The sequence below is a fragment of the Episyrphus balteatus genome, chromosome 1 (assembly GCF_945859705.1).
Source record: "Episyrphus balteatus chromosome 1, idEpiBalt1.1, whole genome shotgun sequence".
NCBI classification, from domain to species: Eukaryota; Metazoa; Arthropoda; class Insecta; order Diptera; family Syrphidae; genus Episyrphus; species Episyrphus balteatus.
Genome location: NC_079134.1, coordinates 120,037,147 through 120,061,906, shown reverse-complemented (window position 1 = coordinate 120,061,906; position 24,760 = coordinate 120,037,147). Strand labels below are relative to the sequence as shown.

At 30.5% G+C, this 24,760-nt stretch overlaps 1 protein-coding gene across 4 annotated transcripts; it reads left to right on the top strand.

The window, feature by feature from the left end:
• Positions 1 to 2,400: 2,400 nt before the first annotated feature.
• Positions 2,401 to 17,401, top strand: LOC129921060 (ras-like GTP-binding protein Rho1). 4 transcript variants are annotated; one of them, XM_056002701.1, is made up of 5 exons: positions 2,401 to 2,553; positions 10,439 to 10,599; positions 16,612 to 16,761; positions 16,826 to 16,906; positions 16,987 to 17,401. In XM_056002701.1, the coding sequence occupies exons 2-5, from the start codon at positions 10,444 to 10,446 to the stop codon at positions 17,176 to 17,178; spliced, it is 579 nt and encodes a 192-aa protein (XP_055858676.1). In that variant the 5' UTR covers positions 2,401 to 2,553; positions 10,439 to 10,443; the 3' UTR covers positions 17,179 to 17,401. The 4 variants fall into 4 exon arrangements, with proteins under 4 accessions (XP_055858676.1, XP_055858674.1, XP_055858675.1 ...); XM_056002699.1 differs by having other exon boundaries at positions 2,403 to 2,637; XM_056002700.1 differs by lacking the exon at positions 2,401 to 2,553 and adding an exon at positions 9,927 to 10,082.
• The last annotated feature ends 7,359 nt before the right edge of the window (positions 17,402 to 24,760 follow it).

Below are 24,760 nucleotides of genomic sequence, written 5' to 3'. Positions count from 1 at the left end.
ATGAGTAACAACTTGCAAGTATTTTTGACATTTTCTAAACATTTATTATTTCGGCTGTCAATTTTAAAATAATTGTAGAGTGTTAAAAAAATCAACCTGCTAATTCTTAAGGCTTGGCCATTAGATATTTTTTTTCTTTGTTTTCAATTGTTTTGTGAAAAAGAGAATACAAATTGTTTTTTAGACCAAAAAATAAGCTTTCTGCATCATTTGTTTTACTTTTCCAGCCCGAAAAACTTTACAAAAATGCGTTTGAAAATGTTCACTTTTGTCCTTTTTCACTTTTTGAGCCAATGTAGTTAAGGCTTAAGGAATGTTACTTTAGTCACCTGCGACTTACGTTCACATGAGTCGAAAAGCTTCACCGCATGGCAAAAATCGACTCGTGAAAAGTCCCCATAAGGGTCAAGGGCAAATTGCCTCAACAAAGAATTTCGCGATCCAGAGAAGATTTTGGCCATGATTAATCATACCTGTAGAATTCCTATAAAACTCGAAAGAATAAAAAAGCGACTTTCTTCGCTCCTTTTTCAATCGTTGGAAATTCACGTGCCTATCAATCACGTTCAACTTTTTCATTTTCAAGGTCAAAACGTCAGAAAGAGGAACAATAGAACTGTAGCACGTTCCTAAAATTCAGTTCCTTTCGTCAGCGATTGAAAAATCGCCAGGCAGATTGAACCGCAAAGAAGGATAAACTGAAAGCTTGTTTTCACAAGAGCCCAAATAATAGCCTTGTCACTACAACCCAAATGAGATAATTTCGCAAATATTCAGTTCAAATTAAATTTTTTTTTATAAGATTTGACATTCGAAATGAGATAATTAGTAAAATTATCTTATTTGGGCTCTAGTGAAAACAGGATATATGAGATAATTTCGCAAATTAGCTGTACCTATCCAAATTCAAATTAAATTAATTTCCTACACGATTTGACATTCGAAATGAGATATTTTGCGAAATTCTCCATTTGGGCCTTATACTACGTTTCCACCTACGCTAAATACGAGATTTAGCTAAGTAGATTTAGCATAAATCTCGAGTTTTATTCTAAATCTCGGATTGAAAGTAGGTGAAAATCTTAGATTTAGGGTAGCTGAACCCAAATCTGAGATTTAGCGAAGTAGATTTAAAATAAATCTCGAGATTTATTCTAAATCTACTTAGCTAAATCTCGGATTTAGCGTAGGTGGAAACATAGTATTAGTGAAAACACGCTATTATGATTTTGTTATTATCATTTATCTATGGGATTTATCATTTATTAAGCATATCAGCAGCGTGCTAGGCTTGAATGAAAAGAAAACACATATGTACATAAACAGAAAACAATTTGTTTTGTTGAAATTTTTTTAAGCAAACCACTGAGTTTTGTAACTCAAAGGACCAAACATCAATAATAATACCATTTTAAATCATTTAAATAAAAGGCATTTCGTCGGCTTCATAAGGAAAACTTCAACCAAGAAAATTTTAAGTCAAGCCAAGTACGCAGCTGAAACGAAACTTTCCATACAGAATTTCGATAGCTAAATCTTGAACGAAATTAAATTCGTTTTGTTTTTGCTTTAAAACTTATTTTCTGATGTTTTTTCTTGAATTTTTTGATTTGTGTTTTTATATTAATATTATATTTTTTCTTTAACATGTTCGCTATTGACTTTGGAGACTTCAAAATGTTTCGTTTTGCTTCAGGTTTTACTACTAGGCTTTATTCCGAAAACTCTAAATAGACTGAAATTCAAATTTTTCATAGCACACAAATCTTAACTACTCTGTTATTTATCTACTCTTTCATCTCTCCTGTAAAATTTTGAGTTTGGGAGTTACGAGATTTTTCTTTATGAGGCCAACGATTTGACTCTATTGAACGAACACGGCTTTAAGCCTGGTACGCTGCTGAAGCGAAACGAAATTTTCCATTCAAAAATTCAACGAAAAATTTCGTTTTGCTTTTCGTTTTTCAGTACGCAGCACTAGCGAAAAATTGGAGAGTTTTTACTCATTTGTCACTTACTTTTTACTGTCCTGTGCATTTTTTTTGACTCCAAGAGCAGTGTTGACGGTTTTTTCACTTTTAATTCATTTATTTTTTGCTTTACAAATTATTTTGTTGATTTTTCTTGATTTTAAATAAATTTTGAATTTTTTTATTTTGACTTTGACAGAATTCTCCATTTTTCGTTAGCATTTTCGTTGTCGACTTTGGAGACGAAAATTTTTCGTTTCGCATCAGCAGCGTACCAGGCTTTAAATTTGTTTTCGCTTCACTCTAGTGTTATCATACCCTTACTAGTTTCTTCAAAAATAAAATTCCAGCAGTTGCCACATTCAGCACATCCTCGAAAAAAAAGTTTCTGACAGTTGGTATTAATCCGCTGAATACAAACTTGACAGTGTTCTTGCTCAGTGTTGTAGAAAAAAGTGAAAAGTGAACAATTTCTTCTGATTAGCGTATATTAAAATAAAATACTTGTAAATTATTTATAATTGTGCCTCGTCCTTTTGTGTAACCTTAATCAAATACTTTATATATATTATTGACCAGAAAGGTAGAGAAATTTAATTGCTTTGCATGAAGTGAAGGAATTTAGTTATGTGGTGTTTTTCATGCGTCTCATCTGATACTAACTCAGGTATTTTTGTGTTGCTTGCCTAAATTGTGTCTCATAAAATATTTCTATTATTCTGTCTCTTGCTATAAATTGCAACTTACTTTTGCTTTCGGGGTGGCGGCGGTGCCTATTTTTTTTTTATGTTTTCCAAGTAACATCAAACATATTTATTTTTTCGACCTAATTTGGTACAAAAAAATTCAGCATCATCCAATGACGCAACGGGAGTGCAATCTATAACAAATTAATAAAATTAACTTTCGCTCATTACATCCATCTATCTGTAGTATACTTTGAATTAAAGCACCTATACATCAATCTTCTTAATAATGTTAGATTAACCGCAGAAGAATCCTTTGTTTGAATTTAATTAGATTAGTTTACAAAATGTTCTATCCTTGTACAAAATGTTGAACAAAATTAATTAGATGGAAAGATAGTCTCCAAAATTTATTAAAAAAAAAAATTGCTATAAGATAGTTTTTTTTAAGAAAAATTGAAGCATTCATTTTAATTCTTTGCGAATCGCAAAAAATAAACATCCAATAAATATTCACTGTTGCCAATCTAGAAAAATAAATATGTGGCAGGTAAAAATTCAACCAGCCGTGTGAATGATAACTACGCTGTAATTCAGCTGTGTATTTTTAATTAGTGTTGCCATTTAATGTTTTCAGATGTAGTACTTTTGTAATGTTTCGTTTTTCTATGATTGTTGAAAAAACAATCTCCCGTTCAACGCAGGCCACCTAAGCTTAAGTTCAGAATTTTAAGAGGCTCTGATTGGTCCGATGTCAAAAAAAGTAAGGTGAAATTTAGGTGGCACTTGGTTCTGACCAATCAGAGCCTCTTAAAAATTTAAGTCCATGTGAACTGCGTTGAACGCAAGGAATCACAAAATCCGATGGTAGTGATGATTTGTATAAAATTTTCCAATACGAACGGATTCCGCGATTGTTTTTACGGGAATCTTAGCAAATTTCCTGTACAAATGGAATTCGTGATCGAGACTTTTCATTTCGAATAAATGGCTTTTCAATCCAACCTAAATTCTCATTCTCAAAACTGAATTTGTAAATAGCCGAATTCAATAATGCAATACTGCTTTTCATAAAAGTAATTATGGTGCAAAATTGATGTTTTCTGGGTTAGATAGTGTTCTAGACCCATACAAAAAATGTGTCATGCAAAGCAATACTTCTTTTTTCCTTGCATTGTTCGGTTATTTCATGATGAGGGTATAATAATTCTCCAAAAATATCTGCTTCAGACTGCTTGTGGGCTTCCTCGGGTTGACTTTTTAGAAAGCTGTGGCAAGTTTCCCGGTTTTCAATTGTTTCATTTCAAAATGATTTATGAATTTATTTTAAAGTTTATGAATGGTTTGGCTGTGCACTTAAGTTCCCTATATCAGCAACTTACCCGGCTGAGAAACTCTACTTTATAGCCTGGGGTGGAACTACGGCATCGTTCGTTAACGTTTTGACAATTGCTCTTTCTATTTAACCCTCTGTCGGCACACGGGTGCGAATTTGGCAGGACAAAAATGAAAAGTGGTCACAGAAAAGTGTCTTTATAAGGGTGAAAATACATTTTTTTTGAATTGTGAATACAGTATTCGAATTCTTTGGAAAATTCTACATCAATTTCATATGCGATTCCCCATAAAATAGTGAGACAGAATAAAGTTCTAGCGATATGAAAAAGTATAAACCATATTCGCAAAAAAGAGGTGTGCTATAGAGGGTTAATCAGAAGAAAATGATAGAGACATAAAGCGTCAATACGTTAACGTACGTATGCCGTAGTTCGACCCCTGTTTTCGCTAGAGCCCAAATGATATAATTTGGCAAATAAGTTCAAATTCTAAATTACATTTTTTTCTATACGATTTGACATTCCAAATGAGATAATAAGCGAAACTATCTCATTTGAGCTGTAGTTAAAACAGACTATTATGCAGAAGTAAAAAAAAAGCAACGTCAGCTGATAGCCGCTGCCTTATTACGAAAGCTGAACATAGTCCAATAAGAAATTAAACAAAATGTAAATAAAGTTCTTACATTAACGGAAATACCGCTTCAGCGACTAAGGAAAGATGAAACATTCACGCAGCTTTGACAGTTGTCGTTTGCTTAATCTGTTGTCACACACCATGAAGATTGTAGAGCGTCTTGGGTAGTTTGTGCAGGTTTGTCACAAGTAAGTCAACCACAATTTAAAGCATCAGAATCATTATGCAAAAATATGGGGATTCCTTGGAGGAAATGTTCTAGACCGCAGTTGTGCGTCTACCATTCACATACGGTGCGCAATGTTGGACAATGTTCAAAAAGTATGAGAGTAAAATAACGGCAATTGAGATGAATATGCTTCGTATGATAGCAGGAGTAACAAAACTTAATCGAGCTAGAAGTACGAAGTGCGTTAAAAACACAAACTCTCATAAAACAGAACACGTCCAACTCAGTAGGTTCAAAGGGGAAATCTTGAGGACCCCGTCATAAAGGCAATACAACGTTGCAATGTAATCGCGAATTGAGAACAAATGTTGGCCTAAAAACTCCTGATACCAGCAAATACAAAAACACCAGCATTCAGTTGGCAACCGAAATTGAACAATATGAAGGCTTGACCACACCGGAAGGTATGCGGTAGCGGTACGGGTTGCAGTAACGGTACTTGTATTAAAAAAAAAATTAACATCTGAACGTTGATGTGTCAGTTTGGAATTTTTTTCATACAAGTACCCGTACTTTCCTTAAAACCGAGATGCTTGCCGCCGATTTCTAATGTAAAGCCTACAGGCGAATCACTAGTGATTCCCTCGATATCAAGATCATAACACTGAATAGAGGAATAACAAGAACACACATAAGGATGGTTTTATCTATTCTTTATATTTTGGTGGTCAGATGAAAACAATTTAGAAAAAAAAAAAAAAAATCACTCAATTTTGTCTGACCTGGAATGATTTTAATAATAATGATTTTAATTATAATAATAATTTTGCATTTATTTAAAACAAACGTGCATTCTAGGACTTTTAAATATTATTAATGAAGCCACTCAGTCGTAACAATAAGATTGAATTAAACATAAGAGGTAAAAATATGTATATTAAATTAATTATTTCATTATTAATGATGCCACTCAGTCGTAACAATAATTACTAAAAAACTTCAGGGGCCTATTTCAGAGCCAAGAACATTAATTACATCAACGAATTTATAATTTAATAGATGCGGCCCATTGCACTTCTTGAACCGCTTTTAAAAACATTACCATCATAAAAAGTATTTCTTAAGTTTCAATGGAACCCAATTAATGATTTAAGTGTCAATAATGTACTCCATGTATCTGACGTTGATTTAGCTACCTTTTAAACAGGTCCCAGGGCAAACATAATCGGTGCACTGTAAAAATTGACGAATACATATTAAAAACAAAAAAAAAAAAAAAACAAAGAAACACTTTAAAATGTTTTTGATATTATCACGCAAAGAATTTCATAAAGTATTTGAACGAACATATTCGTATGGTAAATGTTTCACTTCATAACCTATGAAAAACCAGAGACTTAAAACTGTTTTTCTGGACGATAATATGTCGTTCAAGTAATTAGGCGAAATGTGTTGAGAAAGGACTGGGCTCTGATACATAAGTATCATGGAACTTTTTGGATGCACAACACATTGCGGTGAAAACAAAACATTTTTATTTTTGATGGGTTATAAACAAACGTTACTTTATGCTTTAACGGAGTACCGAAAATAGCAAGCATATACATTCGCTAGGAAAAAAATTGGCTGAGAAAAATCTTGTTTTCTAGTTAAAAATTTGTGAACTATAAATATGCTTTTCAAAAACATTCATTATGTAATTACATATTTCGTTTAAACTTTGCGCATAACTTTATGAAACATCGTCATTTAATTGCTTGATTAATAGTGCATCACTTTCAACATTATCACTTTTACGAAGAAAATTTAGATCACCTCCATTACATTCATGCCAGCTAATTACACATACACAAGAATGTTTGAGAGGTTTAAATCACGAAGCTTTGGTTTTTTTTTCTTCAAATTCATTTAGTTTTCTTAATGTGACTAACACAATGTGAAAATGTGCGGGAAACTTAATTCTAGATTTGTATGGAAACGAGTTTACCTGTTTCAATGGATTTAAAAATAAGTGTATACTCGAGTAAAAATTATTATAATCCAGTCAAATAAGGGTTTAACCTCGGAATGAATGTTAGTAGAAATTTTTTTTGTTCAATATCTTCCTTTTGCCATTATATAACATATCTCAAAAGTCTAGAAAAATCTCATGTCCGCTTGTCGCGATTTCAAGGTCAAATCGCGAAATGGAGATTTTCAAAATTAGCAAAAATAGGCTATGGTATTATATACACATATGATACATGATTTCAAGGTATTTTTTAATGCTGATTCCAAAAAATCTAAAATCAAGACAATCTGACGTCTATGGAAGAAGTTATACCTGTTTTTCATCTGTCAACTCATATTATTATAACAGTTGCAAACTTACTGCCAAAAAAACCTTAAAAGTTATGGTAGAGGAACCAAATTTTGCATGAAGATTTTATAATCCATCATTATTAAAAATCAAAACAATCCATTACAAAAAATATATATACCTACGAAATAATGGTATTTTTTGATAGAGGGGCAAATTTTAGGATATGCACTAAAAAGATTCTTATTCATCTTAGGAATAAGTGCTAATAGGCTAATTTTTTTCATTTTAATCTTTGTTTGGATATTCTTTAACTACCCTCAAAAATCTAAAAAAAAATCTCATGTCCGCAAGTTCTGATTTTGGAGGTTAAACTAAGTTAGGTGCAGACTTAAAAGAATTAGCAAGAAAAGTTTAAATTTGTATATGTATACCAACATAAGCGACATGATAAGGGTATTTTTTAACACTTATTCCAAAAAAACTCACAATAAGTCAACCTGACCATCCCTAAAAAGTAATGCACCTTATTCATGTTGATCTGACACAAATATCTGAAGTGTTGTTTTTCAATTTTTTAAAATCTGCACCTTATCTTCAAACCAGGAAAATTAAGACTTGCGGACATGAGATTTTTTTTAGATTTTTGACATAAGATATAGAATATCCAAACAAAGATAGAAACAAAAAAATTAGCCTATTGGCACTCATTCCAAGATTGTACCAGGATGTTTTTTAGTGCATATCCCAAAATGTCCCCTTTTTTCGAAAAATACCAATTTTTCATAGATATGAATGTTTTTTTCATTGCATTTTTTTTGATTCATAATAATAATGGATATGAAAACCTTCATGCAAAATTTGGTTCCTCTACCATAACTTTTAAGGGTTTTTCGGTAGTAAGTTTGCAACTTGTATAATAATATGGGTTGACAGATGAAAAACAGGTATAACTTTTTCCAGAGACGTCAGATTGTTTTGATTTTAGATTTTTTGGAATCAGCATTAAAAAATACCTTGAAATCATGTATCATATGTGTATATAATACCATAGCCTATTTTTGCTAATTTTGAAAATCTCCATTTCGCGATTTGACCTTGAAATCGCGACAAGCGGAGATGAGATTTTTCTAGACTTTTGAGATATGTTATATAATGGCAAAAGGAAGATATTGAGCAAAAAAAATTTCTACTAACATTCATTCCGAGATTTACCCCTTTTTTCTCCTTATTTTACTGTATTATTATATTTGTATTAAAAAATAAGACACAAACAAAATTTATTTAATTCTTTCTTTTCAATTATTAAAAAAAAAAATTTGTAGAATAAGGCTTCAATTATATGGTCACAAGTGTGTTCAATTTAAGCTGACCATTAGTTTCAAAATCTTTCTAAAAAAACTCAAAAGTTTATTCTAGCCATCATGAAAACAGGTAAAATTCGTCCGTTAACGTGTGGTTGCTGTGTCCCTGTCTTTTTCTATTGATCAAATAGAGATATCAATAGTGAAAACGTTAACGTATGATGGTAATCGTGTGCTTTGATTCGAAACCAGATTATATCGTTTCTATTAAGTTTTTTAGATAATGATTTTAATTAATAAAAATATTTTAAAATTACAAGAAAATACTTACAGTGACGACCAAAAGTAGTTAAATGTTTTGCCTTTTTTTAAAAAGATTCTCAACTAAACTTTGTTTACGTTAGGCGCCGGGTCGTCATCAATTCTTCTAAGCGATTCTGAAACTGTTCGTTTGGCACTCAATGACAGTTCTAATTCTGAAAAGAAGAGAAAATCGATTCCGAATTTTGAGGCAGAATCAAAACGAGAATCACGCACACATGTTCACATTTAAGACGTCAAAGTAATGAAATGTCATTGTTAGTTGTTCATTTCTCAATTTTAAGATTTTTAACTATGCACAAACTTGAAATTATATAAAAATAAAGTGATGAAAACCAAAAAAAAGATAACTTAATAATAATAGAACAAAATAAAGAAAGCAAAACTTTCATCAAACGTTCGCCTTTGACGTTTCACAAATACAAAGAAACCCAAACTTCAGAATAAAAAAAAGTATCCAAGTCTGATCGTTTGGCATTTCGGACAGTTCTAAGAATTACCAAACGAAAACGCTAAACAAAAACAAATTTCCTGTTTACTGCGATTGAAATATAAAAATTAAAGGCCGACCTGACAGATTGGTGCCCCTTTTTGACAAACAAATTCTGACAACGTTCGGAATATATTCATGCCTATTACTGAAGACGCAGTGATTCACTCCCCGGATCTACTCGATCCGCAAACGCATCAAATTTCAATCCGTGAACTTCCCGGGATAAACTGTATTACCGATCCACGAAACCACCCTAAACTGCTTACCGACATATGTCAAATGTCATTCCATCACTTCCGCACCGGCGAGTTCAGTAATAGGAAATCTGACGAAAGTGACTGTCATTCCTGCCGCAGTTCTTCTGCGTCTTCGGTAATAGGCATGATTACCTTATTATTAGTGTACTGTGTCCCAAAACAGCTTTTTGAAAAAGACACCAAATTTTTTCATAAATAATTCATAGATTTTCTTATAGTAAATAGCAATTAAATTAAAATCCACACTTAATTTTTAACCATGATTCAGGCACTCATTTTCCAATATTCACCGCTTGGTGTATATTATTTCCATTGACACATCATACTATTTTACTACAATTCTGTTTAAATAAAAATACACACTAAAATGGCAACACTGTTCAAAAAGTAGTACGTAAATCATCCGAATTCAGCGAAATTTTCTATGTGTCGCCATTTTATTTGTATCTCGCTCTCGTTCTTGTCGTCAAAAAAATTTTTTAAAGGCGTTGTTCCATCCCGTCGTCGTCGTCGCATTAAATAATTTTTCTATTCGGAAAAATTTATAAAATACTTTTTAATTAATCATACTTTTTTTTTTGTTGCAGTATCAATAAGAAAATAAATAAAGTAATTACAAACTTTTTTTCGTGATATATACATTATATTTTGTGTTCTTTTTCTTATTTGTTTCAAGAAAATATAAATTATTATATTTTTCGACTGTTCTTCTTGCCTACTGCTGATGCACATATTCATAATACATACATACAAAAATTTTTTTTTATATTTTTTTCGTCTTTTTCTCTGTGAGAATTTATTTAAAAAAAAGATTATAAAGACGTGCTGTGTGCTTACACAGAAAAACAGTCCGATTTGAATACAAAATCTTTTCAATAAATAATTTATTAAAAATTTCTAATTGAATGTAAAGTGAACTTATATTTATTTATTTTCTTTTTATAAAAATCATTTTACAAAAACAGAACCAATGGCGACAATTCGCAAGAAGTTAGTTATCGTTGGCGACGGTGCTTGTGGTAAAACTTGCCTCCTCATAGTCTTCAGTAAGGATCAATTTCCAGAGGTCTATGTCCCAACAGTCTTCGAGAACTATGTCGCAGATATCGAAGTCGATGGCAAACAGGTATGTATATAGATAATAATAATAAAAAAACCACTTTATTTCTTTTTTTTTTTTCGTATTCTTTTGCGGCGGCTCTATACCCTTGCATATAAATTTGTAACTAAGCGAAATTTATTTATTTTTTTTTTTCAATTTTTGTGAGATATCTTGGAAGCAACAGATTGCCTTTGATTAGCTTTAAGTTTAGTTTATTATAGACTTGGGTGGTGATTTTTTTTTTTCAAATCCATTCAAATTGGTGCTCCAATATTGTTTTTTCTATCATCGTTTGCATTGTGACGATGAGAGCGAAGTAAAGAATTATAGCTCCACAAGGAAATGACTCATAATTACTTAAGGAATTTTCAACGGAACCAAATCATCAGCAAAAAAGCCAGCAGCTTACTTTTTTTTTTATTTGATTTGCTTCAATCTAGTCTTGTATAGATGTGTGATAATGAAGTGTGTAAGGGTGTGTAGAACAAAAAAAAAAATATGTATGTATGGGAATTGTGAGATTCGACATTCAACAAGCCTGTCGTACTTGAAGATTGTATTTTTTTTTTATTTATTTTTTTTTTATTTGTATGTCTTTTCGATTCCTTAAAATAAGCAAATTATTTAGATGCAAGATTCGAATACATGTTCTTATTTAAAGTTTCAATAAGATGCATTTTAAATTGAAGAGAGAAATCCCTGTTACTGGAAGCAAAAAAAAAAAAAAACAAGAAGAAGAGTTTAAAGAAGTGTAGTAAAAGAATTTATTGAATGCGGTGGCAAGGCGCCTGCTGCTTTATAGCCTTGATAAGGGGATTTGACATCTCTGAGTTTTATTTTAAATTGAATTTATACTTTCTATTGTACACTTGTGTATCGTAGCTCGTAGGTACCTAGGAGGTACAACATGTCGAATGATATGATGAATTATGTCGTAGGTATTTTACAAATTTGCGATGATGTAATTGCTATTCTATTGCAAATTTTCTAAACTAACTACAAATGTATGCTTCTTTCTAAACTTCACGTGAGTAAATCTTTTTCTTTGGATACCTACTACTTTACCTTCATACCTAGATGTAGGTAGATAGGTTAGGTATTTTTTTTGTTTTCTACTAATTTGCAGTAAATAAAAAAATGTCCAGTTAGAAATATACTCCTGCTAAGTGGTGCGTTTCACCATATAATAATATACCTATATTAAAATAATTTGTAAAGGAAGGTGTTTTTTGTTTACTTAGAGGGGAAAAATACTATCCACAAGTTCTTTGGGTTACTCATAGGTATACATTCGCACATACATATTTATAATAAAATTTCTCATGTGTTATCGTTTGTTTAAGTTTTTTTTTTTTGTTTTTTTCTTTGCGAACAATTATAACTGAGTTATAATAGAGATTTTTTCTTAATTACTTTTTTTTTAAGATAAGAAATGAATTTAGATTTGGGATCTGTGTACGTAAAACAGGTGTATCAAAGTCCTGCTTTTTAAATTATATCAAGAGGATTTTTGTTTTAAATAAAAGTTTAAATATAGAGTTGAACTTTTGTTAATTAAAAAATGGAACTTAAAAAAATGCATAAAAGTATTTTATTTTAATTTGTTTATTTGCTTGTTTGGAGAAATCTTTGTGTCTCTCTTAAGATGATGTATAGGTACCTATCTTTCAAAAATGTTCTTTAGATTTACCGGTTGAACAATAAAAAAATGTAGTAGGGTAGATGTACCTATTTCCGAACAGCTCCAGTAGCCGAACACTTTTCACTTAAATGTGTAAAAACAAACTGTTTTTTCCCGTTAGACGTAAAAACCCGGTTGAACTAAAATCTATATACTCTATTCGATCACTCCTTGCGATATCTCGCTCATAAATCTTTATTTTCTTATTCAAATGGCTTTCAGTTTGTCGGAAGGATCAGATGCGTAAAATTATCGTATTTTTTTGTAAAAAAAATAGTTAGAGTGGTCACATGAAATAGTGTTTATTTGAATGAAAATATAGTTTAAGCTAAATTTTATAATTTAATGTATTAGTTTAGACAATAAGTAATTAATTTTTATTATTTTTTTTAAAATTGTATAGGTATACTTATTCCTATTTTAAACTGTTCGGTAATAGGAAGCAACTGCTACAAATTTTCTTTATATAATATTTTTTTTTTTAATATTTATACAAATTTATAAATATTTAAACAAAATAAATAATTATTCTTATTTCATAAAAAAAATGCACTTTATTTCTCCTACGAATACAACCCACATCATGCAGCCGGCAGATGTTGGAGCTTTTAAAGGGCTGAAGAGTCACTGCCGAGCTTCAATGTAGGAATGGACCAGTTTAAAAGGCAACGAACGTTGGAAAATTCCTAGGTGACAAAAAACAAACTTTTGCGGACTGTTTTGCACGTTGTAGAAAATAAAGATCGTTTTGGTTTTATACAAAACGCATTGCGCAGATATGGTATTTATCCCTTCGAACCTAACGCGGTCGACCATACAAAATGCATCCATAATAACTTTCTCTAATGTTTCTACCAACCAGTTATTAGAATGTACATCTTACGCCACATATTCATAGCCATAGCTAAAAAAAAAGTTAATTTAAAAACCCTTCTTAAAGTTGTATCGGAAGCACCGACAAAATTGAGCCCATTGAAGAGCCAGAACAATATGATATAAGCCGGTTTCCTATTTGGTTTATAAAAATACATAATGTATGTAACATTTTTGTTTACCTTGAAGGTTCCATATTTTTGTTATTTAAATTAGTTGTAAAAGAGTTTTTATCTAAATAATAGAAGAAAATTGTTAAAATTTATGGTGTTCGGAATTAGGAAACTTAGCGTTCGAAATTTGTTCATGGTATTCTGCATAATAATTCATGAAGAGAAATTATCCCTTCTGCCATTTATGCTCACCAAAGGGCATTTTCTATGCCAGGAAAATGATTGTTTCATCGTTTCAACAGTATGCTTTACATTTTGTGAGATAGACAAATATTTGGCAATGGGTCCAACGCAGTTAAGCACTATTAGAAGAAAGAAAACAGAAAACTAAAATATTGAAAATAAATTCATAATTTTTTGTTTATGTTCTGTAGACTTTATGAATAAAATTCAATTTAAAAAGTTTTTATGACCTGTAGTCCAATATTCACATGGAGCACTATTCACATGAACACGTCCAACGAATTAACGAAAATTCGTTGATTTTGACATTTCTTTCACATGAGAATTTTTAATTTGTCGCGAATGAAGTTTGAGTTTGATACCGTTCACCACCAAAACCAGAACAAGAATGATTTTTGAAGTTAAGGACGTGCGAACATTTTGTTCGTTGGGAATGTGGATTGTGTGGAACGCGAATTGAGTCTGACAGTTCGTATCAACTAGAATTCTTTTCGTGACGAATAAGTTTGTTTTCTCAAATTTATTAACATTTTATTTTAAAAAGTGAATAAATGCATCATAAAATCAAATATAAACTAAATTGCTATTGATTTGTTGAGAATTTGTGAGGAAATAGGGCTTGAAACGTGTCTAAAATCAGTTCTTTTTTCATTCATTCGTTGGTCGTGCTCATGTTAATAGTGCTTTAACCATTGTTTCATCACACCAAAAGATTCATCCAAAGATGTACATTCCATCATCATTAAGTATTCTTCTTATAACTCTGCTTGGCACTTTCAAAAAGAATACTTTTTTTACTTCAGGCATAATCGTGCGAGATGACATTTGCATTCACAGTTCACAAATGCTGTTTGCATAGCATCTTCTAGCTCTTAGATTATCAGAAAAAAAACCATCGGTCCAAATAAGAAGTCAATTTTTAAAAATGAGGTTTAACTTTAAAGTCCGAGAGTTCACAGAAGTTGAAGGAGTAGAGGTATAACCAAAATGTATGTACGCAGTTTTATAGTAATATGCATCCTTATATCGATTTATGGAATTCAAAAGTCTGGTAACATAACGTCGTAACTAAAACCGCGAATCTGCATTTTTTGACATTTTCACTTTAATGCGTCATTTAACTTGTTAATGCTCCCTCTATTCACTGCGTCGACCTTGATCCTCCATCTGTTGCCTAGCAACCTAAACTATCAATGTCCGTTGCAAGAGTTTCTATGAGTTTGCATGAGTTTTCATAACTTTGAAGCCGTTTTTCTCAAAACTACAATTTTGCAGATTCGTGGTTAAATAAAGTGAGTTTTCCAATTAATGTTAATATATGTTTAGTTGGTAACTCAGTATTAAGCTCAGTAAAATTTCGCACGGGAAACAACAACAAATTATTGCTAGGGGTAAACAAAAATTATTTGTTGGTTATAGAGACTTTTTTTTTCTAAACTTCAACAATAAAGGATTATTTATAATAAATAAAAGTAATCGTTTGTTGTTGTTTACAGCATTAAATGTTTACTCAATAAAATAAAAAAACATTCTAAATATAGGAATTGATGCTCTGTCAAACCTGAACACCTTAATCTCGGCGATGCCATTAGTGAACTAAAGATACAGGTTGAATTCATGCATCACTGTCTTTGCATCGCAAAAATTTTTTATGACAACAAAACACTAACTTACCTACAAACCATCAGCTCTGAATCAGAATCACTGCATTAAGGAATTCGGCCTAAAGCGTTTTTTTTTCTTAACGCTTTAACAGCTTCTTGAGTTGCTTAGTTGCTTCGCCGAGGTTGAGGTATATTTAGGCTAAGGAAGAACGACAGAGCATCAACTCTTAAATTTAGAATTTGAAATAGTATAAATTTACTCTACTCAAATTTTTCGTGGGCTTCAAGCGTACAAATTAGTGTCTAACATTCGCCTCCGAATGTTCATTGCACTGCAATCCTGGCTTAAAGCCTTCTGGATGTGAAACAACGATGCAGAAGGCTCAACTTTGCTCATCTGGACAATACGCCTGTCATCTACGGCGGTCTTTTTTCTTTTTCTACCGCGCGTTTCGGGTCTTTCGTTGACTTTATTGCATTGGCTACCATTGTAGGGGAGCATCCTAATATAAACTTGAATTTCCAAGTAGGTTTTCCCTTCTTCAAGCAGCTTTCGTATAAGTTTCCGTTATCCGAACTGCAGTGTTTTGCTCTTCGAACTTTAAATAGATTAAAACCGAAACAAATCGTTTTTTGTTGAAAAATTATTCAAATTATATGAGTACTTACTTTTAAACCAAAAATAAATATTCTAAGTTATAAACCGCTTTTAAATTCTTAAAAAATAACTTTAACTACTATTATTTTGAACAGGTCGAATTCGAAAGAACAACCAAAAATCAATGAAAAATTATTTGGCACCTTCTTTTTCATTTTAAAATTACGATACATTTATTAGTAATTGACCGTTACAAACTTTGACATCAAAAAAATTAAATTTTAACCATGAAGCACAGTAAATATAAAAAATGTTATTTTGTTGCAGGCACTACTATTATTTTGAACACAGCTGTATGTACGTTTTTGTAAACCTCGTTTTTTTTATTCTGATCCAGTCGTCCAATAAAAAACACTTCATAACCACTTGCAACACAACATTGAACCCAACACACATGTTAAAACAGTGCTCCGTATTACAAATTTGGATGTTTACAGATTTGTTTCTTTTCGCTTATTCTTGGTCAATGCTTTGGTAGAAGAGCTACATATGTAGCTAGGCCAGTAAACCTGGCCGGTAGTTTTGTTCTTTTTTTTAAACCTTTCTTAACCTTTTTTCCGCTGAACAGTATGAGTTTCATTGAGTGGAATTTTCTTCTTTTTTTTATACAATGTCAATTTTTCATATCTGATTAAACTGGTAACAAGTAAATGATTAACAGCCGACGTCAACGGCTGACAACTATATGGTTGTGTGCTTAATGCAATAGGCTGCAGACATACAACTCTATAATTCTTAATCAGCGAATTGTCAAACTTAATGTAAACACACTGTTCAACATTTATTTTATTTTTTTTATATTTTATAATTATTAAGCATTAATTCGATTTGTTTTTTTAATATTTTTTTTTTTTTCAATTTAAGGTCGAGCTGGCTCTGTGGGATACAGCTGGGCAAGAAGACTACGATAGACTCAGGCCGCTGAGTTATCCAGATACAGATGTTATTTTAATGTGTTTTTCAGTCGACTCACCCGACTCGTTAGAAAATATTCCAGAAAAATGGACACCCGAAGTAAAATTTTTCAACTACAAAATGTTTCATTATTTTTAAAACAATATATTATTTTATATTACAGGTAAAACATTTTTGTCCAAATGTCCCTATCATTTTAGTGGGAAATAAGAAAGATCTTCGAAATGACCCCAACACAATTAGAGTAAGTTAAAGAAAAAAATAACCATTTTGCGTGTGTCTAACTTTATATTTATTTTTTTTTTTTTAAATAAACTTTTAAAGGATTTAGCTAAAATGAAGCAAGAACCTGTTAAGCCACAAGAAGGCCGTGCCATGGCCGAAAAAATTAATGCTTTTGCTTATTTGGAATGTTCCGCCAAGTCAAAGGAAGGTGTTAGAGATGTTTTCGAAACGGCTACTAGAGCTGCCCTACAAGTCAAAAAGAAGAAGAAGACCAAATGTCTTTTGCTCTAAGAGAGCAACTACGACATCAAATGTGGATTTGATCGATGTTTCATCTTTTATTATTATTTTATTTTATTTTACAATTTTTGAAAAATTATATATATTATATTTAAAAAAAACAACAAAATCAAATCAAAAACAAAACCAGCAGCAACAGTAACAACTACTACAACAACAAAATAAATGTAAATGAAACAAACGAGAAACAATTCGTACAGAAAAAAAAAACAAACTGAATAACGTTTATTTAACATCTACGATTACAATTTAATTGGAGAGCAAAGCAGCAACAAAAACAGCAGCAACAAAAAGATGAGATAAAAGTATTTTATTTATTTTTGAACATTGATTCGGGTGGAAAAAGAACAACAGAGATAAATGGCGGCAGATCAAGCAATCGATGGAATTTTAGGATTAAAAGGTTGGAATTTTTTTTATTATTAAATAAAATACTATTTTATTCAATTGAACTGCTGCGCAAAAAATATATATAAAATATCTATTTATTACTGATATTAAAAAAAAACAAAAATATTACAATGCCCAACGCATTTACCCTTAATATAGATTGTAAGGTTTTGCTTTCCATTTTGTGCATTTTTTTGTTTCTTGTTTATTAAATTTGCTGTTTTTAATTTGAAGCAAAATTGTTTGTGTTTTTCTTTTTGTTTGTTTTTTTTTTTTTTTTTTTTCATAATCTTTTTGTAAGCTTAAAAGACTGGAGTATTTACTATAAGCTAGTTATGGATTATTTTGAACTGCTATGTTTGTTCATATTGTTGTGGTTTTGAGAGAAAACTTTAATAATGTAGGGAAACTTATCTGCCACAAGGACTTTTTTTAACTTTACGGATAGCACAATTATTGATAAAACAATTGAGAAAACAGGGTGCAATTTCTGGACATACATACATCTGGGAGGATATGCAAACATTCCTTAGCTAAATATTCTGTTTGCGTGTAGTACTTTTGTGAAAAAAGGAAAAAAATCAACTATCAACAAATAAGAGTCATCTACTGAAGATAAGCAAAGCGATACATATTTATTTTGGTTGTATCATGCATAAGGAAACTAGGGTGCCAAAACAACATGATTGTCCCACATCTATAATGTTGGCTAATCCTTCGGGGAACATGTCGAGTATTTTTCGATTAATTTAAAAGCAGATAGAAGCCTTTTTCCCGGGCATTTGAGAATAGGGTCTAATAATAAAAAATTATGAAAAACATCTATAAATTTTGATAAAAAAATGTGTGTATTTTGGATAATAAAATCCTACTTTTGGAACAAAATCAGCAATATTCTGAATGAAAATTCCCTGAAAAATGAAGGGCTTTCAATCGAAAAATGGCCAGGGGTGGAATTCTGTTTCGCGTAAACGAACAAACGTTTTTGTGTGTGCGAACGGTTTGCTTCATGTAACTTGAAAAACGAAAGAATTTGTTCTGAATTTGTCGCACATTTTCTTTCGTTTTTCAAAAACGAATGATCGTTTTCGTTTCGTATATCGTTCTTTTTACCTTTGGTTTTATGTACAAAAAGTGGTCATAGGGCTGTAACTTTTGATCTAATGAACGGATTTTAAAACGGTTTTCGCTATATTGCTTCTTGAAATTCACAGAATTGAATTCAGTAAAAAAATTACAAAAACTTTTTAGTTTTTTGTTTTTACTCAAAATATCAGTTAGCATACAAAAATTACCAAATCCTTATTGTACTACACAGAAAATTATTATGTTACATTGTTGTCTCATTTATTTATTTAAAAAAGTGTTTATTTTGTTTAACAGTCTTTTAAAATACTCTTAATTTTCAAAAAAAAACTTATGAATAAAAAATAGATTAATAATAATGAAATTTTATATATTTTTTAAACAATTTTTTTAACAAAAAAGATAAATAGTTATCTAACTTAAGTTTAAATTTTTCAAAAAACCGAAAAAAAAATACATTTTATTTTCTGAAACAAGAAACAATTCAAAGAACAAATTTTTTGTAAGACAAATTTTAATTCGACACCACCAATTTGTTTTTTTCTTATTTTAAGCTTACTTAGCTGCTAAAGCGAAACGAAAATGTTTCTAAGTCTCCAAAGTCAAGAGCGAAAGTCAAAATAAAATAAAGTCAATAAATTAAAACTAGAACATAATTTTGAAGACAAAAAACTGGAAATAAAAATTCACAAGGCGCAAATTTCTTTTGTACCAAGAAATTTGACCTGAACAAATAGCACTAGTAGTAACTCAAAATTTTTTTTGAGTGAAGGGACATCATATTTTACACAATAACTTTATATTTATATATCTAACGTTTTAAATAATTGCTGAATAGTTAATTGCATTGCAAAAAGGAACTTGATAAAAAAGTTATTTTTTTTACAATTTGGAATAGTTTGTAAATAAACAGTTTTTCGCTGATTCAGCGAGAAATTTTTTTTTTTTTTAAATACTACCTTAAGGGTTAAATTTACAAAGATGGTGCTCTAAAAAACGGGGTCGGATTCGGTCGGATCCAAAATCTAAAAAATATTACACACAAAATATTAAGCTTTAATTCTAGACTACTTAGAAAGCTTGCATATGTAAGCATTTTTTTAAAAAGCCTTTTCAAAGTTAAGTAAAATTTTCAGAAAAAGGTTATAGAAAAACGTGTTTTAGAATTATTTAGAAATATAATTTTGTGATTTTTGTCTTAAATACATATTTTAGATATCATTATCTAAGAAAAAAATGTACTTCAAGAATATATCTTAAAAAATGAGCCAGATATAAGAGTATTAAAATTGCTAAAAAAAGCATCATATTTTTTCTTGTGAAATAGCCCCCATTTGAGACTCTGTATCTTTGGAACCAAAACATTTTGATAAAAATAACTTGTGGATTATGAAAGAAGGGACAGTTATCTGTGCAATCCAAAAAAAAGTTCGTACCATACACTAAAAAAAAAAAATCACCCCATGACCGGAATTTTGGACTATTCGATCCACTTTGCGGCCCTATTATGACTCGCGAGTCGAACAATTTCGGAAACACTCATGTCGTAATATTCCAATTAGAAAACTACGACGTTCGCCTCGTAATGCAGCCAAAATAAAGAAAACCATGTGTCAATTTTTAAACCTCCAAATAGCTTAATATAGGCCTAGTAACTGTGATTCGCCAAATTCTTCAAGCGATTCGCAAGTCATAATAGGGGCCTAATAATAGTACACAAATCAGGAACAAAAAATTGATGTAACTGGTCTCACCCGTTACAATGGAAATATCCATTAGTTTGAATTTCAGATCATAACTCACATTTTATTTATTTTTTTAATGCTTTGACAACTTCCAGCGTTCCTTTCCTTTGTTTTTGAAATTCTCAAGGAGAGCTACATTAGTTTTATTTTAATTTTACCGCTGTTCTATCTACAAATTTAAAACAATCGCCTCTGTGTTATATAATCAGGCCACGGAAATTATATTCAACGGCCTTTTTTGTTGTAATCTTGTAAGTTTACAGTTATCTAAAAAAAAAAAAAGATTTTTTTACAATAACAACAGACAAAAATTGAGGCTGGATAAGTCGCTTAATGCGAATCCTGATTTTTTGAAAAATAGAAGTTCCAGTACGTAACCCCCACTATCGAGAGCGGTCGATTCAATCCAGTTTTATAATTTGGTTTGAACCAAAAACGGAGCTATACTCCTGGTAATATCAAATGTATTTTTCAATTTCATTTCAATCGAAATTGAAGGCGGATTTCAGTTCAATTTCGATCTTAATTCAGTAATGCGATTTATCCGCATGTTATATTTGTAATTTTCTTTTTGAACGAAAAGTATCTGCATCTGTAATGGATCTATTATTTAAAGCTCTATTCTGTTTATATAGCTCAAATGAGTCCTGCGAATACATTCTTTAGAAATTAGCTAGATCAGAAGGAGCGAACATTTCTTACATCCTCAGAGGAAACCTAATGGCCAGTTGTACCAACGTGGTTCAGCCTCGGGTCAAGAATTTAACTCGCCGATTTCGGCGGATTAGCGGTGGATCAACTCTGGTTCAAGGATGAATTTAGCTATTTTAACCTATATGGACCTAGAACCAGTGCTAAAACTCAATAATACTAGCGAATTCAGAAGATAAAAGTTGCTGAACCACGGATTAAATATTTGTACAACTGGCCCTAAGTATTTCGAAGAGTTTTTGGTAGCATCAAGTAAGTACCCATAATTTGTAATAGACATTGTTTAGAATTAAAAGCTGTTCAGTTTCCTCAACCAAAAAGCAACATTGTGTTTCTTATTCCAATGCACAATGCATTGAATATCAGACTTTATTGAGGTTATCATATTTTGCCGTTGAAGTTCCACATTAGAAAGACATAAGTGTGAGTCCTTAAGCGAATATGGTATTGGTGTATTGATAAAAACAATTATTGTCAATTGTATTGTGGTAAAGTGGTAATTTATATTTATACATAGGGAAGGGAAAATGTTTTTTTTTAAGTCTTAAAAACTTAATCATGGTCTTTTAAATACAGAAACTATTTCAATTCGAAGAACATTAATCTTAATATTGTATTTTTTTCTTTCTTTCAGTTGAAAACCTGAAATGGACAAAACTATTTTCTCTTTGGATATTTATATAATTAATAATGTATGCGTGTATCATAATAAATAATTCATAAAACATAGATTTTCGATTTCGTTTACAGAAAGAATAACAAAATATACATATATATGTAACATACCTATATATTTATAAAAATCGTGAGCATAATTTTTATTTTATTTTGGAATAAAATCCAAATTACATAGTGTTTATATGACCCCTGTCAACAACGCCCCACAGTAACTGAGACATTCTTCAGAAAATTAAAATTTGATATAATTATATTTAGTGTTTGTCTTCTACATGTACTAAATTATAACCTACATACATACATATGTATATACAAATCTAAACAAAAGAAAAAAAAAAACGGATTGAATTTTACAATAATTATTTTCATGCGATACAGTTTTGCTTTGTAATATTAATTTGATTTATGAATGTATTTATGTATTTTTGTACGAAATAAAATATCATGTTTTTGAGTTTACTACTACGAATTGTTTTGTCAAAAAAAAAAAAAATATATATAACAAAAATTAAATTAATTAATCAATTATAAATTAAAGATAAGAAAATTATAGAGCTAAAGAAATCCTTTTTTTTCACCAGTGTTTGAAAGTGCCTAGCTTTACAAACGTAACTTGATGAGAGCACATTTTATTTGCAGTTACTGAATATTATTTTATATAGATGCCGAATTATTTATTTTCCTTTTTTATTCGTTGTATGAAACAAAAGAAGAGTTTTAAAAGATTTATTCATATCTATTTGTTATTCAAACTATAGATTTTGTTTTTCAGTTATATCCTGTTAAAAATTTACTATTCCTTACTATACCTAAGGTTGTCTCTTCTAACATTTTTTTTTTTTAACTTATACATTGGATATATCCAATGCGCTTAAACATGGAAAACGTCCACGTATATTAACTATGCATTTTCAGATATTTAATTTTTGTACCTTCAATTATATTAATAAAATGTTCATGTTTTTTGAACGTAGTTAGAAATTTTTTTAATTTTGAATGTATGAACATGGATTGGAAGTTAAAACGTTTACAAAATTAATGGTGAATTTTTAACACGGGATTTTTGTTTGTCTGCTTCTTGCATTGTCAATATGGACTGGATTTTAAACGCTCGTATTATGTTTCAAAGTGTTTCAGTTGCAAAAAAAGAAGATTTTTTAATAGCTTCTACATTTTGCCAACATAAGTCTTAATTGGCCTTATCACGAATTCAATTCGTATCGCAAAATAACTACGATTCCCGAAAAAACAATCGCGGAATCCGTTCGTAATGGAAGATTTAATACAAATCGTAACTTTGATCTGATTTTGTGATTGTTTTTTTTTTTTCGGGAATCGTAGAAAATTTCCGATACGAATGGAATTCGTGATAAGGATTATGGGATATAATGTAAATATTCATGTTTTGACTGATTTATTTCGTTTGGAACCTTAAGGATACATTCTAAATAATTTGTATTCACCATTTATGAGAAATTAATAATAATTAACACTAAAAATTGCATTAAACAAAATCATCCCCTTTTCAAAAAGATAATAATTTCTTAAGAAAAATTTGGTGTTTATTTGAATCAAATCCTTGGATAAAAATTTACATACATAGGTACAAAGATCAAATACATTTAAAACTCTATTTTTCGAAATTCTTTTACTTAAGACACTGTTACCGGATTTTTCAAAATAATATTGGAATAATTATTTTGATAAAATGAACATTTCTGGAGCTGATGAGAATAATCTGCAACGATTAAGGTAAAAGAGGGTAAGTTAACGGATATTTAAGGTTACGATTTACGAGTATGATGAATCTCATTTCAAAATCATTCATGCTTTGAGGCTACTTTTTTGTGATAATTTCTGAGTGAAAAAAGTAATTTGATAAACATTTCCCAAATATCAAAACTGAACAAAGATTAAGGGAAAAAGCATCTAATTTGTGTTAAAATTCCATCCGCAGCTGGATTTAGCTTCTATTCCTATTCTTATCGGGAGCTCTATGTTGTTTATGTAATACATGTTAACTCCAACTGCGGATACGGATAGCAATGCAAATTTTACATACATAATTCAAGCATGTTTAGGGTATCAAATTTTTATAATTTCAGTATATCCGCTAAATAAATCATAATGGTCAACTGAATTTTTTCTCACTTAAATTTTTGTGGCGAACAGGAAACTAGTTTAGAGGAAAATATTTCAGACGGAAAAATTCAAGGATAGTGCTGGATTATGACATTATATGGTGTTCCATTAAAGTTTTAAGCCTTGTACACAGATGGCGATAAATTTTAGCTCCCATACAAAATTCTCTCTAAATTTTAGTCGAGTTAAAATTTTAAGCCTAGTACGCAAATCGCTCTTAATTTTAGCTGCCAAACAAAACTCTCCTAATTTTAGCCGAGCTTAAATTTAGCTGAGAAAATTATGTCGAGGTTAAGTAAAACTCACAGATAAAAGTTTGTAAATACAATCTTTTGAAATTGTTTGTTCTCGGGATATATTTGCCATCTATGTATAGGATGTAGGATAAATCAAAATTGTAGTATTCTCCACAAATTTCATATTTCATTTTAATCCTAGTACGCTGCTGATGCGAAACGAAACTTTCCATACAAAATTTCGTTAAAGAAATCTTGAATGAAATTAAATTTGTTTTGTTTTTGCTTCAAAAAAACGCTTAATTTCCAAAGCAAAACGTTGTTTCCGTCTGTTTTATAAATTTTAAAGAAAACAAAATTGTAATTTAAACGCCCATTTAAACGCTTCTTATTTAGACTTTCTCGTGAATCGAATAGCAGAATACGGCCGTAAATTTAGCACGACCTACGTACTAGGCTCTAAGTGTAAAATAGTAAATATAGCCAATACAGATTCAGTGAGTAGTGCCACAAATAAATACATATTACAAAACAATTAAAATCAGAGTGTTGGAAATATTAAGCCCAAATAATGCACATTAACTA